The sequence below is a fragment of the Carcharodon carcharias genome, chromosome 1, assembly GCF_017639515.1.
Source record: "Carcharodon carcharias isolate sCarCar2 chromosome 1, sCarCar2.pri, whole genome shotgun sequence".
Taxonomy (NCBI): domain Eukaryota; kingdom Metazoa; phylum Chordata; class Chondrichthyes; order Lamniformes; family Lamnidae; genus Carcharodon; species Carcharodon carcharias.
In genome coordinates this window covers 108,949,640-108,971,256 of record NC_054467.1, presented here as the reverse complement: position 1 = coordinate 108,971,256, position 21,617 = coordinate 108,949,640, and the positions used below count along the sequence as shown (strand labels likewise).

The 21,617-nt window shown below is 41.7% G+C and overlaps 1 protein-coding gene across 2 annotated transcripts in view; it reads left to right on the top strand.

The window, feature by feature from the left end:
• Positions 1 to 21,617, top strand: part of LOC121282619 (cytokine-dependent hematopoietic cell linker) — a 143,896-nt gene that overhangs the window by 20,252 nt on the left and 102,027 nt on the right. Inside the window, exons 1-3 of one of the 2 annotated variants that reach the window (XM_041196413.1) lie at positions 1,536 to 1,646; positions 1,891 to 1,962; positions 17,017 to 17,060. In XM_041196413.1, the coding sequence (XP_041052347.1) occupies positions 1,937 to 1,962; positions 17,017 to 17,060 (70 nt within the window). In that variant the 5' untranslated portion in view covers positions 1,536 to 1,646; positions 1,891 to 1,936. Of the gene's footprint in view, positions 1 to 1,535; positions 1,647 to 1,890; positions 1,963 to 17,016; positions 17,061 to 21,617 lie in introns of those variants that run through there. The other variant, XM_041196404.1, reaches the window with a different exon arrangement.

The window sequence follows — 21,617 nt, the reverse complement described above, 5'->3', positions numbered from 1 at the left end:
CCAGGACTCCTTCCTGGCACCATCCTGTTTTTCATGGCACACTCGGTTCCAGGACAGCAACATTGTATATATCCCTCACACTGTTCCAGTGGACATGTCTTTCAACTGCAGTCATTGTAATTTTACCACAGTCCAACAGAAAATAAAAAGATATACTCTTTGCAACAGTCCAAGAGAAATAAAAAGATATGTTCCTTATAAGAGCTAAAATCAAGGAATCAAAGTGCAGAGAAAGAAGTCAGCAACAATTGTTTACCTAAACAAAAATAAAAATACCTGGAAAAACTCAGCAGGTCTGACAGCATCTACGGAGAGGAATACAGTTAACGTTTTGAGTCCGAATGACTCTTCATCAGAACTAAGGAAAAATAGAAAAGAGGTGAAATATAAGCTGATTTAAGGTGGGGTGGGACAGGTAGAGCTGGATAGAGGGAGGTCTGAGTCATGCTTGCGGATAGACAGAAGTGTTCAACAGTTGAAAGGTTGTTTACCTTTGGCTGTCTTTAACATGGATGTCCTACAATAGTTATGATATATGTTAAAGACCTGTGATCAGCTGATCATTTCAGAAAGTTCACTTCCTTTTTAAATATTTATAATATATGTAGTTTTAGCATCTATTTTATTGATAAAGTACCAGCATTTATTTAACAGCATTGAACTAGCTAACCACAACATTGATATTGGTTTAGATATTACTAATTCTAAGATTAGATCACACTAACCTAAGAAAAAAAATTTAACAGTTCAGTGTGTATTAAGTTAATTTTGTTCTTAAGCAGTATTAGCAGATGGGCAGCTCCTGTACTCTTTAACGCTCTGTTGTGCAATGGGAAGATGTGTATTGTAAGCTGGACAGCAGCAACAGAAAATGCACTTTTTATACATGATCGGTGTAAGTGGTCTGTTGTGGAGAGAAGTGGATTATTGTTTAGTTCTTGGGTATTGGGAGAGGAGAAAGGTTGTGTCTGATATTTGTCAAGCAATAGGCCAATCCTTGGCTGTGTAGTATGCTTGGGCTTCTAATCCTAATAGTTTATAGCAATATGGTTTTTGTTTCAGCTTTGCAAAAGCCTGGATTTAAAGAACTAAAAAAAAATATTTTTGATTGCAGACTGAGAAGGACATTGACTCTATCCCAAATCTGGGAGAGATAAAAAACAAATGCCTTTCACAACCTCAGAATATAAAGGCACTTTACAGCCACTGAAATACTTTTGAAGTGTAGTCACTGTTGTGAGATAGAAAATTTAGCAGCCAAATTGTGCACAGTAGTGTCCAACAAAAACTAATGACATAATGACCAAATAATCTGTTTCTTAGTGATGATCGTTAAGAAATAAGTACTGTATTGGCCAAGATCATGCTGCTCTTCTTCAAATTGTACCTCAGGATCTTTCACCGAGAGAGAAGGCAGGGCCTTAATTTATTTCTCATCCGAAGGATGACATCTTGTGACTACAGCACACCCGCAGCACTGCACTGAAGTATCACACTTAAATTTTGTGTTCAAGGCTCTGTAGTGGGATTTGAATCTACTAAATATCCTTTTGACTGAGAGGCGAAAGGCAAGATGCTTAAAATTATGTAGCCATTTTAATATTTAAAGCTGGATGTGCAGCGCTGAGTCTGGGCCCCAAAACAGGGTCAGTCTAATTTTTATCTCTAATATTTTGTTTACTTTTTTGAATACTTTTGTTTTGAAAATTTATTTGTAAACAGAAAACCAGTGAAGGGTGAGTTTCAACAACAGAGAACTATTTTTAGAATGGGTATTTTTCTCTTTGTGGTTTGTTACTTTATCTAACTTAAATTGAAACTAAGTTTGTCAAGGAATGCAGTTTAAAAAACATATGTGCCTCCTCAGAATGCTTTTTAATCTCCTAACAGGCAATTTAGAAAACCGTTACAGGATAGATCTTTTGGAGGAGAAAGAATGAAGCCAGCTCTGCCTATGAACCGGTAAGGAATATTTCATTTATGAAACATTTATGGTGATTATACAATGTAGCCATATGAAGCTAACCTACCTTCACTATTCTGAAAAGAAGGCATCAACCTACATAAAGCACAGGTCAGAGATGAGGCAAATTAAAGAGGAACAAAGTTAAGGTGTTTTAATTCATTCCTGTCATCATTGTATTCCCTTTTTCTCTTGTAATGTTTCCAATGTCCTTTCTTGTCTCTCTGGTGGTCAGACCATTTTGCAATTTCAGATTAATTCAAGCTTCAGATTTATGTCATCCTTCAGTGCTCCAATACTTAATCTAAAATCTGCAAACAGAACAGAGCAGAGTGTGATCAGGTACAGCCATACACTACTGCTGGCAAACTATAAATTGTGATATATTTATTCCCTACCCCCAACATCCCCCAATTCTTTAACTGAACCAAAACCACCCAATGTATTCTCTCGCTGATTAGAACATGACTGACAAGACATTCTTCCCACAAGAATAGGAAAAATTATTACAGAAAAAATTAAAATAGGCTATGAATCTGGTATTTAAAGGAAAAATTCCCTGAGACAGTTTATTTTTTCCCAGCATCTTTGCTAACATGAGCCCACTAATAAAAATGGCCTTGTACAGAACGGAAAACAGCCCATGCCCAGAACATGTAGGGAAACACAGTGTGAAACCTTCCCCTCTAAGCAAACAAAGGATTTTTTAAAGGAACAAGCAATTCCATATCAAGATGATCTGCAATGAAGCCAAATTCAATTTTTTTTTTAGAAGTGACAAACTTCTACTCCCATTCTGTCTGTCTTGAATGCAGAGATTTGTCTTGTTACACCTCAGCCTCACATTACAATTATCTGTCTGATATTTTAAGGGTTGATTTTCCAGTTATTTTCCTAATTGACTGTGATAGCTTCAGCAGGAGTTCTGTTGAAACCCCAGAGTATCAGCATTAACACCGAAACTGCAGCAGTCAATTGGAATAAATCCCACAGAAATGGATGATACTATTCATGTCTCTTTCTAGAGGAGGTCTTTGGGTAACTGGTACCCTAAAGCTTTTCCCAGAGTGGTGTGAATAAAAATGTTTCCTTCATCATTTGCAACGTGGTGTACACAGACTTCCTGGAAGCACTTAATCAGTAATCTTTCAAGTAAAACTGCATTATGGAGGATTCAGAATAAGAAATAGGAATGGACAAGAAATTGGCTGCAAATTGGAAATCAATGATTACATGTTTGCATCATGTCAGGGTTGGCAAAGTGCCATATTGGGAGATTGAAGTTGGGTCTCTTAACACTTTTGATTTACATAAATTATTTAACTTCAGAAACTTAGTACTATCTAGTCATGTGCACAGATGGCAATAAACCAGCAAAGTCAATTGATTCTGAGGAGAGAATTTGGAATTTACAAACTAATTGGGTAGAACAATGGCAAATGAATTTTAACAGAATCAATTGTACATAGAAAGAAAAATTAGCAACTGAGGGCTGCATTACAATGAGCAAGAGGAGAAATTTTAACCTTGAAATGAGACAGTTAAGGTGATTTTATGGAGGTGTTAGCAAACATTATGAAAAAGTTCCATTCATTCTTTCAAACTAATCCACAAGAATAGGATAAAAAGGACAAGTGGTTCAAACTAGTAAAAAAAAACACACATTAGTAATATCAGGAAGTTCTTCTTAATGCAATCACCAATGTATGGAATAGACACCCAGTCAGAGAGGGACAGGTCCCCAGAGAGGGGGACTCACATCATGAAAATGTGCATGTGCTGGGGCTTGGTGGGTGGGGGGAGAGGGAGTGGCAGCGTGAGGTCATTCAAAATACAGTGCTCTGATGGCACTCAAGAAATCACCTGCTTTCTCCCTACTCCCCTTTAGTATAACAGAGGCAACAATGGATTCACTCAAGACACAATTGAATGCTGTGATTGGAGAACTTCAGAGTCTTTCTTGATGGATGAACATAGATGTACCAAATAGCCTTACTCATCTATAGTATTTCTTCTGACCTTGTGATCTTGTATATTGTAATGTTTCCTTCCAAGCACAGCTAACAGTGCTGGACTTTATTTTGAATTTATATTATTCCTTCGTTCCCTTTTTGACTGTGTGATTTTGCTGTATATTCGTGTTGAACTGACTGTGGTTGTGATCCCAGTTTTTGAACGTCAGTTTGTAACCAATCCAAAAAGCCACTCAGTAGGTCTGAGATTTAACATTTCACTTATTCAGAAAATGAAGATCATTCCTGTTTGCTGTGTGTAGCAAAAGCAGAAATGCAAGTATAAAGAATGTGATTGTCATTTTCATCTCATTGAGTTTCTTAGTTACTCAATAAAACTTCCCACAACACAGAACTTAAAATACTGTGTCAATAGAACTGGTTCAAACATTACATATAATTCAAAAGTATAGAGCTAGCCTTCCCCTCCATTGTGTTGTGTGACCCTACCACCGTGCTCAATGGGATAGATTTTGAACAGATCTATCAACTCAAGACTGGGCATCCATGAGGCACTGTGGGCCATCAGCAGCAGCAGAATTGTACTCAAACAAAGTCTGTAACCTCATGGTCCAGCATATCCCCCACTCTACCATTACCATCAAGCCAGGGGATCAACCCAAGAGCAGCACCAGGCATACTTAAAAATGAAGTGTCAACCTGGTGAAGCTACAACACAGGACTACTTGCGTGCCAAACAGCATAAGCAACAAGTGATAGACAGGGCTAAGCGATCCCATGACCAGCGGATCGGATCTAAGCTCTGCAGTCCTGCCACATCCAGTCGTGAATGGCGGTGGACAATTAAACAACTCACTGGAGGAAGAGGCTCCACAAATATCCCCATCCTCAATGATGGAGGAGCCCAGCACTGCAGTGCAAAAGATAAGACTGAAGTATTTGCCATAATCTTCAGCCAGAAGTGCCAAGTGGATGATCCATCTCGGCCTCCTCCAGAAGTTCCCAACATCACAAATGTCAGTCTTCAGCCAATTCAATTCACTCCATGTGATATCAAGAAATGGCTGAAAGCACTCGAGACTACAAAGACTTTGGGACCTGACAATATTCCAGCAATAGTACTGAAGAATTTCCTCCAGAACTTGGCGCGTCCCTAGCCAAGCTGTTCCAGTTCAGCTACAACACTGGCATCTACCCGGCTATGTGGAAAATTGCCCAGATGTGTCCTGTACACAAAAAGCAGGACAAATCCAACCCGGCCAATTACCGCCCCATCGGTTTGTTCCCCATCATCAGTAAAGTAATGGAAGGGGTCATCAACAGTGCTATCAAGCGGCACTTGCTTCACACTAACCTGCTCACTGATTCCCAGTTTGGGTTCCGCCAAGGCCACTCAGCTCCTGACCTCATTACAGCCTTGGTTCAAACATGGACAAAAGAGCTGAACTCCCATGGTGAGGTGAGAGTGACTGTCCTTGATATTAAGGCCACATTTGACCGAGTGTGGCATCAAGGAGCCCTAGCAAAACTGGGGTCAATGGGAATCAGGGGGGAAACTCTTGGCTGGTTGGAGTCATACCTAGCAAAAATTAGGGTGGTTGTGGTTGTTGGAGGTCAGTCACCTCAGCTCCAGGACATCACTCAGGGTTGTGTCCTAGGCCCAACCATCCTCAGCGGCTTCATCAATGTCCTTCCTTCCATCATAAGGTCAAAAGTGGGGATGTTTGCTGATGATTGCACAATGTTCAGCACCATTCACAACTCCTGATACTGAAGCAGTCCATGTCCAAAAGAAGCAAGACCTGGACAATATCCAGGCTTGGGCTGACAAGTGACAAGTAACATTCGCACCACACAAGTGTCAGGCAATGACCATCTCCAAAATGATAGAACCCAGTTATCACCCGCTGATGTTCAATGGCATTACCATCACTGAATCCTTCACTATCCTGGGAGTTACCATTGAGCAGAAACTGAACCAGACTAGCCATATAAATACTATAGCTAAAAGAGCAGGTCAGAGGCTAGGAATCCTGCGATGAGTAACTCACCTTCTGACTCCCCAAAGCATGTCCACCATCTACAAGGCACAAGTCAAGAGTGTGAAGGAATACTCTCCACTTGCATGGATGAGTGCAGCTCCAACAACACTCAAGAAGCTTGACACCGCCCAGGACAAAGCAGCTCGCTTGATTGGTGCCACATCCACAAACATTCACTGCCTCCACCACTGATGCACAGTAGTAGCAGTGTGTACCATCTACAAGGGGTGCACTGCAGGAATTCACCTAGGTTCCTGAGACAGCACCTTTCAAACCCACAACCACTACTATCTAAGACAAGGGCAGCAGATAGATGGGAAAACCACCACCTGGAAGTTCCCCTCCAAGTCACTCACCATCCTGACTTGCAAATATATCACCGTTCCTTCACTGTCACTGGGTTAAAATCCTGGAACTCCCTTCCTAACAGCACTGTATATGTACCTACACCACATGGACGGCAGCAGTTCAAGAAGGTAGCTCACCATCACCTTCTCAAGGGCAACTAGGGATGGGCAATAATTGCTGACCCAGCCAGCGACACCCACATCCCGTGAATGAATAAAGAAAAATTCCAATGACATAAATGTAGCAACTAGAAATAGTTAATGAAATTCACCAGCTACCTGTCTTATGACTTAAATTCATAATGACATAGCTAGAGTGTTGGGGACCACTTTCAAAGTTTACCATTCAAAAAGGGAGAATCAAATTTTATGCCCTACATACCTAATGGCCTAATCTGGAACCACAGAAATATATCCACCATGAGCCTTTCCTGTGATAAGCTATATCACAATAGTTTTCCAACAGTATTCACTAGTAGCTCCAGGGAAGACTGTGACAATGAAACTGGAGGCAGAATTTTCCCTGAATTGCACTAAATATGGTAGCGGTCGGGAAAAAAGATGTTTTTCCCGCCAGCCGCAATGGTGGGCTTTTGTACCATATTTTCACTTCTCATTAATTATACAGCCCAGGGAAACAGGCCATATCGCTGATTGGCAGCGTCTGAATTGCCCACCACAATGTTACCTCAGCATTTCCTCACTCCGGGTACCATATCTAAACTGCAGCTGTGCACACAGTTCTCAATGCTTGCAGCCTAGGACTGCTCCAGTGAAGACATGGCCCTGAAATCTAAGAAGAGTTCAGCGTCCCGTCACTGGAATGCCTTTTGGGAAAATCCTGCATTGATGTCCTCTACTCCTGCTCTGACCACAGGAGGTCCAGCAATATCACCATCTGGCTTGGGAGGCGGTGGCAGTGGTGGTCAGTGTCTATGCTGCACAGAAGAGGTTGGCCATCGAGTGCAGAAAGAGGGTGAATGATCTCATCCATGCCACCAGGATAATGCAACTATCTCATCACTCTAAACTCTCACACTCAGAAGGCCATCACACATTCACTGGCATCTCACTCACTGCCAGCCCAAGGGACATCATCACTCACTCTCTCACACAAACCCTCACATTTCCATCTGGCCTCATCTCCTCTGGAGACTGCCTCCTCAACCTTCACCATCTTGAGGCCACGCACAGATCAACATGTTCCCCTATACACACCCTGGGTTACCCCACTTCCCTCGTACAGCATTCACCCTGCAGCCTCTTCCCTTGTGTGAGGCCACATCTCGCCCTTCTCCAAGCAAGCCCGAGCCCGGCAGCCTTTGAAAAGCCACCCCCGCCTTACAGCTGGTCTGGTAGGTAGAGACCTGCCCGTGAGCCCCCCTAAAATTGATGAGGTGCTGCCTGTGATACCTGCTGCTGAGGACCACAAGTGCTGCCTAAAGCAAGGTAGGTGAACAAACCTTGAAGTCCCGAGTGAAGTGCAGCTCACCAGATGCACATCCCCTATGTAACGTTGTGAAACACTTTGGCATGCAATCATGCTAACCTGAGATCATGATGCAGTTTGGGGGGATGATTCCAAAGAGCAGGGCTTATAATGAGGTTCTAATGTATTGAAACTAGCTTCCCAACATGCAGCATTGAGAAACGGGCCCACCATTGACGGAAGGAGCTGATAATCGCAAACTGACTGTTCTTAAAATGACATGAAACCGATTTTTGCAACCCCCCGATATTTTCTGCTCCAGCCTGCTATACCGTCTGCCGCAAAAAGGAGCAGAAAATCCCAGCTCAGGTAATTGTGCAAGCAATCCTTATAATGGTTCTTCACCAATTACCCCACCCTATGATTTCCTGACCTAATTGACTGCATTCTTCCTAAATAAAGTAGCAATTACTTTGTGACTTAACCTTCTGGTGCTAACTTGTGTTATGATCTCCGTAGAGATGGATAATTTTTAAAAAGGTATTTGAACTTCCAGTTAATATCTGAAAGGATGACATATTAGAATGTCACATTTTAAAACGTATACTGTAACAACTGACTAAAAGCATTTTGACTAAACACATTTTCTGTAGGCAACTTATACCTTAAACTACTTTTCATACTTATCACTCATTGCACTCTCCATGGAATTACAGTACTTTTAGCAAACAGTTCACAATTGCTGACAACTTCCAATGGGTTCCCATGTCCCACTTTCACCAAGTAATAACTTTGAGTGACTATCTTCAGGCACTTTCCTCTGTTTTTAAAGATTTTCTTAAATCTACAACTAGCAGTAAAAGCCAATGTCATCATTCTTCCCACTGGCTATGCTAGAACAAATCTCCTGGAATGAATAGAAGCTGCCATATATATCTCTTTGACTAGAGACCATCTCCCTCCCACTGCCAGCTGTGGTAACTCACAAAGTCAAGCAGCCTTTTCTCTCTGCAGACCGTACAGAACCTCTGCTGGCTGTTAGTGATAGTCTTTGATTTGTAGAGAAGCCTGTGACCTGATCTCAAAGATAGCTTCCTTTGCCCTCTCCCCCATGACAACATGAAACACATTAACTTTGCATCTTGGTAAAAATTCTGATTAGCTATCTTTGATGCCAACTTCCTTTCATCTTAGAAGTAAATGGATAATTTACACCACAACTATTGAAAACCAAAACCTACAGCACCTTTCTGGACTTTGGGAGACTCAGAGTCTACTTGTGGTAAATACAGAGACTGTTGCCATTGTCTCCAAGTGTAAATATCTTGCACCTTCTTCTCAGTAAAATAATTCAAGCCTTTTTTTGATCTCTAACAGTCAAACCACCCAGGTTTACCATCAGGTAGACTGCAGAACAGGTCATATGACACCTTTCATTCACCCCATTTTTACCTAAAATTAAACATACATTAAATCAGAACAATCCTCAATATTGTAACACTAGGAATGTGTATAATTCCTCTAAAGTCAACTTAAAGTTATCATTGACAGCCTTCTATCTCGTGAGACAATGGTTTGTGTCACTATGGTGAACTCTGTATTAAACATCGCCTGGTGTGGTTCAGAAGCCACATTCAGGCATGGTAGTGCCTGCCGCATTTGCTGCAGAGGAAGACAGTTGGCTGAGAAGGTGGAGGATTCACTGGCCTCTGTTTTCTCTGGGCTCTCTTTTCGGCCAGCTGAGCTTCTCCTTTCTGCTTGCCTCTCCCAATGCCCTTCCAGACAGTCAGCCTCCAGAGGTCACTGGATGTCAGCTTCTGTCTCCCAGTTGTCAGTGTCCATGTCTGCCATATTCACAACTCACTTGCAAGTGCCCTGGGGTTTGTAACCCAGTGGTCCATTTATCGTGTAGAAGGTCTTTGGGTACGTGGCTGTTAATGATCCAATGAACACGGCCAAGCCAGCACAGATATTTTTGGCTTAGCAATAAGTATATGCTTATGGAATTAGCATGATCCAGGACCTCTAAGTTGGTGACATTGTCCTACCAAGAGGTGCCAAGGATAGGCCTGAGACAGCAAGGGTGGGAATTGTTCATGTTTTTCTCTTGCCTCGTATTTGTTGTCCAGGTCTCACCACTGTAGAGGAGACCACTGAGGATGCAGGTTTGGTAGACTTGGAGTTTGGTGTTCTCAGTCAGGTTGCTGTTATTCCGTACTCTCTTACTCAGCTCGGACAGAACAGTTGCACCTTCTGTGATGCATTTGTTGTTTTCAGCATCAAGTGACAGATTGCTGGTGATTACAGAACCTAGCTATGTGAAGCTATCAACAACCTCCATTGTCACATTGTCAATACTGATAGCTGGAGGTACGGCAACATCCTGTTTTGTCTTCCTAATGCTGAGGGTCAAACCAAACTCTTTACAGGCATGTGAGAGTCTGTCCATATGCTGTTGAAGGTGTTCTTCAGTATGGAAAGTTAGAGTGATATCATCAGCTTACAGCAATTCTCTGATGAGGCCTTGGCGCATCTTTGTCTTGGCTCTGAGGTGAGCAAAGCTGAACAGTTCTCTGTCAGATCCAGTATGTAAGTAGATACCCTCTGTAGATGACCTGAGGCAAATGACAGCAGCAAAGAGAAGGATAAAGACCAAAGAGTCTCGGTGCCAGAGCACAATCCTGTTTGACCTTACTGTGGATCTCAAAAAAGGTTCCAATATGTTTCCCCTTCATAGCTAACCTTACCCATAATGTTTACATGAAAAGAGGAGATCACATTGAGCAGCTTCTGTGGGCAACCAATTTTCTCCAGCAGCTTAAATAGAACACCTCTATTCACATAGTCAAATGCCTCGGTGAGATTGATGAAGGTGATATATAAAACTTAGTAGTTTCCTTTGTTCATAGCATTTCTCTTACAGCTGCTGGACTGAGAAAATTATGTCAATTGTAGGTCTTCCCAGTTCTGAAACCACACTGGGATTCTGGGTAGAAGCATTCAGCCAAGATCTGCAGTCTGACAAGGGCAACTCAGGGCATTAATTTTCCCACGATAATCAGCAAGGAGATGCTTCAATCATTGTTGCTATCATTCCAGTTGCCCTTGTTCTTTGTACAAGGTAGCAATTTTTGCATCAAACCTGCCCTGGGGCACTGTACCTGTTAAACCTCTAACAGTCAGCTGGAGAAAGAGGAGACCAGGAATCAATCCTTACTTAGTTTTAGATTTATTCACATCAAACATTACAAATATATAGCTCCTAACACTGCAACCCACATCAAGTGTCACTCAGCTTAAGTAATTATCCAATGAATGCCCCCTGCCCCCCCACCCCCCCCCCCCCCCCCCCCCCCCCCCCCCCCCCCACCTATATAAGCTTGGCATTAATTTATACAATCAACAGCCCCCTCTCTCCAACAGCATCAGAGATGCTGCAGGAGTGCTGGTTTCCCCTGCTCGATGAGTTCAGGCCAAAAAGCATCATAGCATCACCACCTGGAGCTTTGCCCATGGCAAGCAAGTAAATAGCTATGCTATGCTTTTCCACTGCCGGTTTGATATCCAGCTCTGCCATGACAGGCAGACTTCCTCACTGACAGTGTTCTCCCTGAAGTACAACTCAAAGTAATGTCCCACCCATCTCAAATGTTTATTCCAGATGGTGATGACCTCCCTTGCCTTTGAGTTCAATGGAGCCATTTTATTTTCTTGTGGTCCTGTTGCCTTTTTGATCTCTTCATACAAGCCCCTAGCATTCCTTGTGTCAAAGGACATATGGATATTCTGGCAAAGTTGAAACAGTAGTCATTACCACCCTGCCTAACTGTCTGTTTGATTTTACTTTAAGCACCTCTTAGTACATTCAGAGTCTTCTTGCTCAGGTCTCTCTTATAATTAATGAGTGAGCTGCTGGCTCCAAGGACAGATTCCAACATCGTAATGTTAGCATTGAACCAGTCGGAAATTTTCTGCTCTTGCTTCCCACATGTTGAGAGTGTGATTTTGTAGATGGTGTCCCAAAGTATGTTCCATTTTGCTTCTGCACTCCATATGGGAATGCTGGAGAATATCTGTTCCATCGAGTTGAGGACCTGTTGGTTTTTATCTGGGTCGGCAGTACGGCTGGCATTGATGCTTTGAATTTAAGAGCTTCAAGCATGGCAAGCTAATTCGGTACACAGCAGGGAGTGACATGTATCACAGTCAGTGCTGTGGTGGCTGTGTGTGTTGAGAAAGCTGTTCAGAGAGTAACATCTAGTGATGATCAGATTCAACTGACGTCAATGTCCTAATCTTGGATGTCTCTGGGACACCGTGTGGCATGGTTTACTCTGAAAGAAGGTGTTGGTTACACAAAGCTCTTGAGAGCAGCAAAGATCAAGTAGTCTCTCTCCGCTCCATTTATCTTTCCCAGCCCATGATGTCCAAGGCAGGAGAGCATGCCTCATGGTCCACATCCACTCTTGTGTTGAAATCTCTCAGTAGGTGAAGATATTCTGATTTAGGGATTCTGCTGCTTGTAGTGGCAAGCTCCCAATAGAACTAATCTTTTGCCTTATTAGTAGAGCACAGTATTGGGGCATAGATACTCATGAGGTTAACTAGCCCTTTTTGAGTTGAGTGGCAGATGGAGAGAACATATTTTGAACCACTTGTGAGGCATTCTGTCACCGAGAGCAGTGAATTCCTTACAGTGTAGTCTACATCTTGCTCATATGTTTCCTCTGTACTCTTGTCTGTCAGATGAATGTGTAATGTTTTTTATTCAGTTATCCACTCTCAGCAAGCCTGATCTGTTGTGGGGAAGCTATATCAATGTTCAGCCTATCAAGTTCCATGTTGATCATAGCTCTCTTGCACATGTTATTGATCAGCTGTCATCTGTTAATCCTATGCAAATGGTCCTGACATTCCAGCTTGCCAATCAAAGAGTTTTCATCCTCATTCTTTCTATTTTGTTTTGTTTGTTTATCTGGTGCAATGGGTTCTGTCCACTTGTTGAGAAGAGACTCTAAGCTCCAAGCACTGAAACAGATGGACCATGGCGGGTCAGCACCTTACTAGTCGGGGGCTGCCAGACATGAAGTGGGCAATGACTGGCCAGTGAGACATGTTGGTCCCTCTACTGTTGGAGACAGCTGAAAGCACCTGCTTTCTACATCAATCGAGTTGGGCTTATCACTTGTAACTGCTGTCTCCCATGTTGTATGAAAGTTCAACAACGACACTGGCATGTCCTCTCCAGGATGCATGCCTGGACAAAATATATGGAGATCTTGGGCTGCCCAAACATCAGCATCCCCCTCTCGACCTCCCCGTTTGAGCCCAAAGGAATGTAAAGCACAATGTTTGGTTGCAGGAGTTGCCAGAAAGATGACAAATTTAGACATCACTCTGCTTTAGGATCCACTCCAGATTTTTTTGTCAGGGTTTAATCCCTTAGCCTTCAACTCTCCAAAGGTACCCTCAAGGCAGTTGAACTATTGGCCCATAGCTGGGAGTTTGGCTCATGAATGCCAGGGCATATCCACATGTCAATGGGCCTCCATACTACATGTCTGGGTGTCAAACCACCTCCCAGCATCTCTGAAGCTTTAGCCTGGGACCACGAAGACTCTGTTTTCATGTTTCCATGTGTCACCATGAGGAGGCGCTGCTGAAGGCTTGCTGGAGAGGCTGTGTACTGACAGGGAGAGATTTACACATTTGGCTCTCTTTCACATTGCTGCTAGCTAGCAGCATAGGCTGAAAATGGGAAGCAAACTAGTAGACAAAAGTAGGAAACGTACTTACTCAGTTCACCCACACACTGTTTGCATCATATCAACGAACTAGCAATACTGGGAAAACATATTTTCGTTGTTCTCTTAAAGATTGACTTTTTAGTTGAATGAATTCTGGTTTTTGAATTCAGTTTCTATACTTTTTCTATTGTAATTATTTGGGGCAGAATTTTCAGTTCAGTGGGTGGACGTGTGCCCGACCTGCTCGAGTGTGAAATGATGCGCAATGACATCAGGCGAGAGTCCCAACGTCAACATGCAGTCACGTGATGGTTTGGTCAGCGGGCGCGCGCGGTAAAGGGCAGCATGCCCACTGACAATTATAAAGGCCTATTAAGGACATTAAAGTATTAATTAACTTAAATTTTTCGCTGCCCGTCCAACCTTACGGTTGGTGGGCAGGCAAACAGGCCAAGCGGCCTTTGCACTTTTTAGGAATCCTCATCCATGGGCGGGATGAGGTTTCCAATAGCAAATAAAAGTAAAATAAAAGATTTTACATCTCATTTATAACATATGTAAACTAGCTTTTGCTTTGAGATAACAAACCACAAACAAACCATGATTATCTGGATCAATGTTGGTGTCGATACACACTAGAAATGAAATGTGTCCCATTATATACAAGGATAATATTTTGAAGTAGATCAGATATCAATGAGTTCAATTTATAGGATCATAGGGGGATTTTTAACCTTCTGCAGCATTCTGTCTCTCCCTGAGATCAGCCAACCCTTCTGCGATCTCTTCCCTTCTTCTTTGCTGCTGCATTCCAAAACCCATCCTCCCACACCATCACAATAACCCACAATCTTCTCCGATTGCCAGCCAGTCCCCAATGATCCCCAGATGCAGCTTTCTAACCATTTCCCAACTCAGCAGCCAGCCAGTTTTCAATCTTGCTCAGTATAAAATTAGGTTAAAAAATGCTAATTGGGTCTTCATATTAAATTCAGCAGGATTTCCACCTTCCAATTATTTCCATGCCCCCACACTCTACCCCACCAACCCATAAACATCAGGATTATAGAAATATACAGCACAGGAGGAGGCCATATCCGGCCCAGTGTGAAACAGCTATTCAATTAGAACCTTGTCCCTGCTCCACTGAAAATAAAACCATCATCAAATTATCTGTTCCATTGTTTCTCTATAGCTCATTCAATACATTTCCACCTCTAGAAATTCAACATAAGCAAAAATGCCATACTTACTTAGAAGTGTGTGGAAAAGATTGACAGCTGAATTTTAAAAATGTTGAGTTTGTAGGTAATGTTGTTTATTGAATTGCATCCATTGTAAATAAATCAATAGCCAACAGATTCTGGCAACCAAATATGTTCTAACTGTATTGTAAAAGATTAATCCCCCAGTTTGATTTATCACACTGTATTGTTTTTTTATTAATCTGCAATTATATAATTTTATTATTCTTTCTGGCTGATAATATCCATGAATTGCTGCACAAATCAACGAATCACCCAGCTTTTCAGTTAAGGAATACTTGGGCTGAGAGGAACATTGCAGTCATGCAAGTCAGAAATTACTTTGTTTGCTAAAATGCATTTCATTTTATAACTCATTGTTTCAGGCAGGGATTTATGGCGATTACTGGCCTTAAGATAAAGATTACTCTCCAGCCTAAGTGAAGGATGGTAATGAGAAGCTCAAGGCTACTATGCCCAAAAAACGTTCTCACTGCTATTGTTATAAATCCCACTCATTTTGAACTCATTATAGTTTATTGGACTTTTTCTGTAGTTCACGTGGCATGTTTCCAACCACTGTAATAAGTACATTAGTATATATTTCACACCAAAGTACATTTCCTGCAGTAAGCCTTTCATAAAATGTTGCTTTCTCTTTAGAATTACTGCACCTACAGAGTGGGTGGATAGTGAGTATTATCTGCCCTCTTCATCCTTGGTGGTGGGGAAATCACATCATGATCGTAGAATCACCCTCCCACCAGGGAAAAAAGCTATGGCCATTTTGATACAACAGACAGATTATTGCAGTGCCCGAGTCATGCACAGAACTGGCTGGAAACCTTGCAGACTATCATGTATTGTCCAAGTGCTTGCTCGATGTTGTCAAGCTGCAATGGTCCATGCTAACTCAGTTTTCAAACACTCTAAACTTAAAATATTACCTTGACTTGCTATTAATCTAAAAATCAAATTCGGTACATGCAATCTAAAACATATGAGGACACAACCAGCAAATTACTTCATCAGAACAACATTTTACAAGCTGGCCAAGCAACAAAGTGAAACCATTTCCCCAGAGACCCCAGACTAAAGGGAGCCAAGTCAACTTAATTTGAGGTACGGATTCCACTGGGCAAGGTAATATAAAGCAGAGCGTGAGAACTAATAGGCCTGTAGGACTGTAAATGTGGGACAATTGGATCAGAACAAAATCCACTGAACACAGTTTGAGCTTCATACTATTGAATGTAAAAACTAAAATGACAAGCCTGCAATTATCGTTGACAAAGAGGTGAGTCAAGTTTTCCTTCACCACTGGTGGGCAGATTGCGGTTTTGAACAGGTAGTGTAGCTGTAAATATCAGAGATTTATGCTCAATTAAATTAAACCAAACCAGTGCCCAAAGCAGCTCAGTTTACAGATCCCTAATCTTTTTGAACCATGGAGCACATGATTATTGTTAATTGCAGCAACAGAAGTCGAAGTGCAATCATTCCGTCACTCTCAGCCATCAGAAACAAGCATTATAAATATATTGTTTCCGTGCACTAGTTCCACATCTACCAGCTCTGCCATTTCAGACCCACAACTCACGTCATCACTCCAAATCCTTCACAGTTAGTTTTTCAGCATTTCACCATAAACGCATAAGAAACCATGAAATGAAGAAGAGATTTGGGACATGAACTATTTGTTTCATGACCCTGCCCTATCCATTTTGTCTCTTAACAGAAAGTCTTGCATAAATGCTCCCTGATCCCAAAGGTAATGAAACTGCAAAATAATCATCCACTCTCACATTTTTACTATTCCTTCCTTGGAGTATAACCATTCACAGACAACCTTCTTTCCCAACAGGCATCAGCAACCATCGTGCCCCATGGATTATTTTATCACGCCAGTCAAAATTTATTTCTATTTCCTCTAATCCTGTTCTCAACCAACTCCTGTCGTTATTACTTTTCAGTTTTAGAAATCACTTCTTTTAGTTTGGAGTATAGGGAAAAAAAACTAAAAAACATGGAAAGCTGTCTCGGGCAGTGATGCAAAACAGGTGATATCGGATTGACCTCCAGTGCCTGGAAATCGTTTCCATTGTAGAGTCGACATTACATATTTTGCACCACAAACTAAAATGGGTTTCTACCCCCTTGTTTCTCACAAGATCAGTGTTTTTGCCAGGTTTTAATAAAACTAGTTGACATTGAATAACTGTAGTTTATTTTAGTTTATGTCCTAATTGCATCTATTTTATATTTTACTAGATCCAAGCCACAACTACATACAGATTTCACAGCCCATGCAACAGGTATGTGACCTCTCCAAAATCATTATGAACAAACACATCCAGTGCTTTTCAAAAGAATGAATTCTTTGGAGACAGCAGTGAAGAATCAGTATTCAGTAAGCATCGTGTGCTGGTTTGATAACAGCAAAGCATTAATTTGGTGTTAACTTCAGAGTGTGCAGAAAATAAACTCAATTTGGGAAAAAAAAGGTGAACTATAAATGCTGGCTACAAATAGCAGGTCAGGTAGCATCTGTGAAGGGACCAGACAAAAGCACTGAAAAATGATAAATGAGCAGGTAGCTTTATAGAATCAGTAAAAAGGTGAATTAAGGGAGAGAATAAAAAAAGTACTCCAAGCATAAGAGTGGAAGTATCGTTTGAATAACCTGTAATCAGCTTAAAAGAGAAACAGGATATTTTTAAATGATGTAAATGTGAGCCAGACATTAGGAATAATCATAGAATGATAGAGCAGAGAAAGAGGTAATTTTACTCTACATGCCTGTGCCAGCTGTTTGAAGCAGTCCCAGTCCCCTGCCCTCTCCCTACCACCTTTCAAATATTTCACTTTCAAGCATTCATCCAATTCCTTTTTAAAAGTTATTATTGAATCTGCTTTCTGCTTCCATCACCCTTTCAGGCAGTGTATTCCAGGTCATAATTTGCTACGTAAAAATAATTTTCCTTATCTCGCCTCTGGTCTTTTGTCCAATTATATTCAATTTGTATCCTTTGGTTACCAACTCTTCTGCTACTGGAAACAGTTTCTTCTTATTTATTCTATTGAAAACCTTCACAACTTTTAATACCTCCATTAAATTTCCCCTTAACCTTCTTTGCTCTAAGGAGAACAAGCCAGCTTCTCTTGTCTCTCCTATAACTGAAGTTTTTCATTCCTGGTACCATTCTACTAATTTTCCTATGCACTGTCTCTAAGAGTTTGGCATCTTTTCTACGGTTTGGTGCCCAGAATTGAACAAAATAGTCCATTGGGGCCTAACTTGGAATTTACAAATGCTAAATGTAAAAGATGTGAAAGAAATGAAGAATGTGTGACTAGCTGAGGCCATGAGAGGTGCAAACAGGGAAAAGGGTGAGAAAATGTGGAAGCCAATCCAGTTTAAAATGAAAATATTAATAGTTGCCCAAGATTCAATTTACATTGTTAACTGGAAATTGGAACTCTTGAATTCTCCCTATTTCTGGTTAACATGAACATTGTACTCAACTGTTGTTTCGGAATTGTGACTGGTGGGCTGATAAAATTTGGCAAACCACTAGGTTATCTATTGGATTGCAGTGAATTGGGAATCGACTCCATTCCCCACATCGCGATATTCCTCTACATGCATTTTGCAGATTTAAATTGGTGCCATGGAGCCTTTCCTATCACCATCAGATATCGGAAAATCACACTCAAGTAGTAATCACAAATGTCAATATGGTAAGATCAAAGTAATTTTTCTGGAATGCATCTGTCCAAATGTAATGTTGTCTCATTATTGCAGTATTCTGATGACCTAGTCATGCATGTTAATGTTCATTGCTAAGTGACAGTGATATATACCTGCTCAGGTAATCTACAGTGTAAGCAGATTTGTCCAGTCTCACAGGTGCTATAAACTTTATAAGGGTGGACTGGTTCAAGAGAGCATGGCGGGTGTCAGTCTTTGACAGTCCAATTAACTGTTAATTGGTTTGTGTAATCTCAGCAGCATCTACTGCTCTGCTATCTGAACTTTCGCCTCATTCACAATGACCTGCTCTGCAGATTTGACTTTGCAAGCTGTCCAGGCAATAGGTGTTCAGTAAAATAGAACAGATGCTGGAAATATGATCATAAAAACAGATGGAGCTGGAAATACTCAGCAGGTCAGGCTGTATCTGAGGAAAAACGGCAGCAGTCAATACTTCAAATACTTTAAAAAAGACCTGCTTTTATATAGTGTCTTTTGCCACCTCAGGAAATCCCAAAGCCCACTTTAAGCCAAGTAAGTGTTTTTTGAAGTGCAGCCACTGCTGTAAAGTAGAAGATTTAGCAGCTAATTTTCACACAGCAAGCTCCTACAAACAGCAATGAGGTAATGACTAGTAAATCTATTTTTAGGATGATTTGGGATGAATATTAGCCCCAGGCACTAATTCTCTTTGAATTAGTGCCACGGCATCTTTTATGTCCGCCTGAGAAAAAGAGAGAGAGATAGAGAGCCTCATTTTAACTGAAAAATGGCACATCCAATATTGCAGCACTCCCTCAGTATTGCACTGAAGTACAACCTAGATTTTGGGCTTCCAACTGAGCCATGGTGGTCCACTGAACTAAAACCTGTTGAGTTCCTGATCAGCAACACTTATTACCCATCAATTAAAGAATGGAAATCTCAGTCTGGGGGTTATATCCTATGGCCCATCAATGCACTTTTATATGCAGCAAGATCTGCAAACAACAATGCATGAACCAATAAATCAATGTTTTAATGATGTAGGTTGACCTAAATATTTTGATGATAACATTTGAGGACGTACAATTATGATGGCCCAAGCATCAACAGTCAAAGGAGCTTTGATTCAATCCAATTCAGTCCATGTCCAACTGAGTCAGTGACTTGACTGTTGCTGGGTTTCCAGGTACTGAGCATAGGAACTGGATCTCCCTGTGATGGGGAGGGAAACTGATAGGGGAGAGCAAATTGATACATGATGAGTGATCAGTGATCTCAGAGAAGGCCAAGTGCTTGGACTGAATCGTCCAGTCAGCATGCAGGGGTGGGTCCGACACGCTAACGCATAAAATGATGTCGAGCGTGCATCCCGACGTCATCAGGTGTCATCTCAATATTTCATTCAGTGGGTGCGTGCCGGAGGCAGCTCTGCACCCGCTAAAATGTCAACAGCCTATTAAGGCCATTAGGAAAGTAATTAACCTAGTTAAGAATGCTGCCCGTCCAACCTTAAGGTAGGCGGGCAGGTGAAGAGCCCAAGCAGCCTTCATGTTTTTCAGGAAACCTCATCCACGGGCGACATGAGGTTTCCTGAAGCTTTTTTAAAATAAATAAACAAATTTTCCAAACTTCACAAGCATGTCCCAGCTCATGCGACACAGTCACATGAGGGTCATGTTTAAATAAATCTTTACGTCATTTATTTAAATGTTTTGTAATCTATTCAATCTTTGCTGCGCTCTTTCACGCACATGTACAACAGAACGCAGGCCCCAACTCTCCCTCGTCCCCCCGTCCACACAGGTAGCGCTGAGTGCTACTGGCCACACGTTATGCTGGAGGGCCTTAATTGGCTTGCCCGTGTAAAATGGCAGCCCGCAGCCGATCACAGGCAGCGATCAGCTCGCGCCTGCCCCCACCTGCTCCCGCCTAACCTGCCCACCATAGGAAAAATTCTCCCCCTTATCTTCTAAGCAGCAAGAAGAATATGGGGCATTTGCAAAGAGAAAATGGCTCGTAAAAAAGTACTTTTGAAGAAGTGTTTTGATGCGTAATTAGAAATTATTCTCAACTCCCCCTGTCCCCATCTTGTCATTTAGGTTCCATCTGCACCCTCCAGTATTCCATAGGCAAGAGAGTATCAACTATTAGGCCTCTGCAGCTCTTCTTTTCCCACTGCCATGAAGTGTATTCTGTGGTTACTCATCCTTTGGTCATCCTTCCCTCCTTCCTTGATGGGAAGTATCGTATCTGTAACACGCTTTCTCCCCATGACAGCCTCACTAAGGTAAAGATCTCATTGAGTTACAATTACTAGCGCAGCTCCACATCCTGGTATAAATGGCACAGTATTCTGCTTTATAAGTGGACCATGCCACTAAATTGCTGCAATGCTGCAATAAAATGTTTTGTCCAAAATGATCAACAGCATAAACAGTATAAACCAAGCTCACTACATCATTTGTGTAACAGAGGTTGCAAACAAACTGGCTTAATGTACAAATTGATATCAATTAAATGTCATTTCAATGAGCTTCTCAATGAACTGCATGATTTTTTTTCACAAGTCACAAGTACCCTTGAGAACAGCTGATGCACTAAGACATTTAATAGTTCTTTTAAACAGTGTATAAGAGGGAATATTAATGGCTATAAAACAGCTCTTGATCACCAAAGCAAATGACTTTCATAAGGCATTTTTATTTATTTATTCTTTCACAGGATGAGGGTGTCGCTGGCTAGGCCAGTGTTTATTGCCCATCCCTAACTGCCCTTAAGAAGGTGGTGGTGAGCTGTCTTCTTGAACTGCTTCTGTCCATGTGGTGTAAGTGCACCCACAGTGCTGTTAAGAACGGAGTCCCAGGATTTTGACCCAGTGACAGTGAAGGAACAGTGATACAGTTCCTGTTAGGATGGTGTGTGGCTTGGAGGATAACTTTCAGGTGGTGGTGTTCCCATGCATCTGCTGCCCTTGCCCTTCCAGGTGGTAGAGGTCATGTGTTTGGAAGGTGCTGTTGAAGAAGTCTAGCTGAATTGCTGCATTGCAGCTTGTAGCTGGTACATACTACTGACACTGTGCAGTGGTGGTGCAGGGAGTGAATGTTTTAGGTGGTGGGTGGGTGCCTATCAAGTG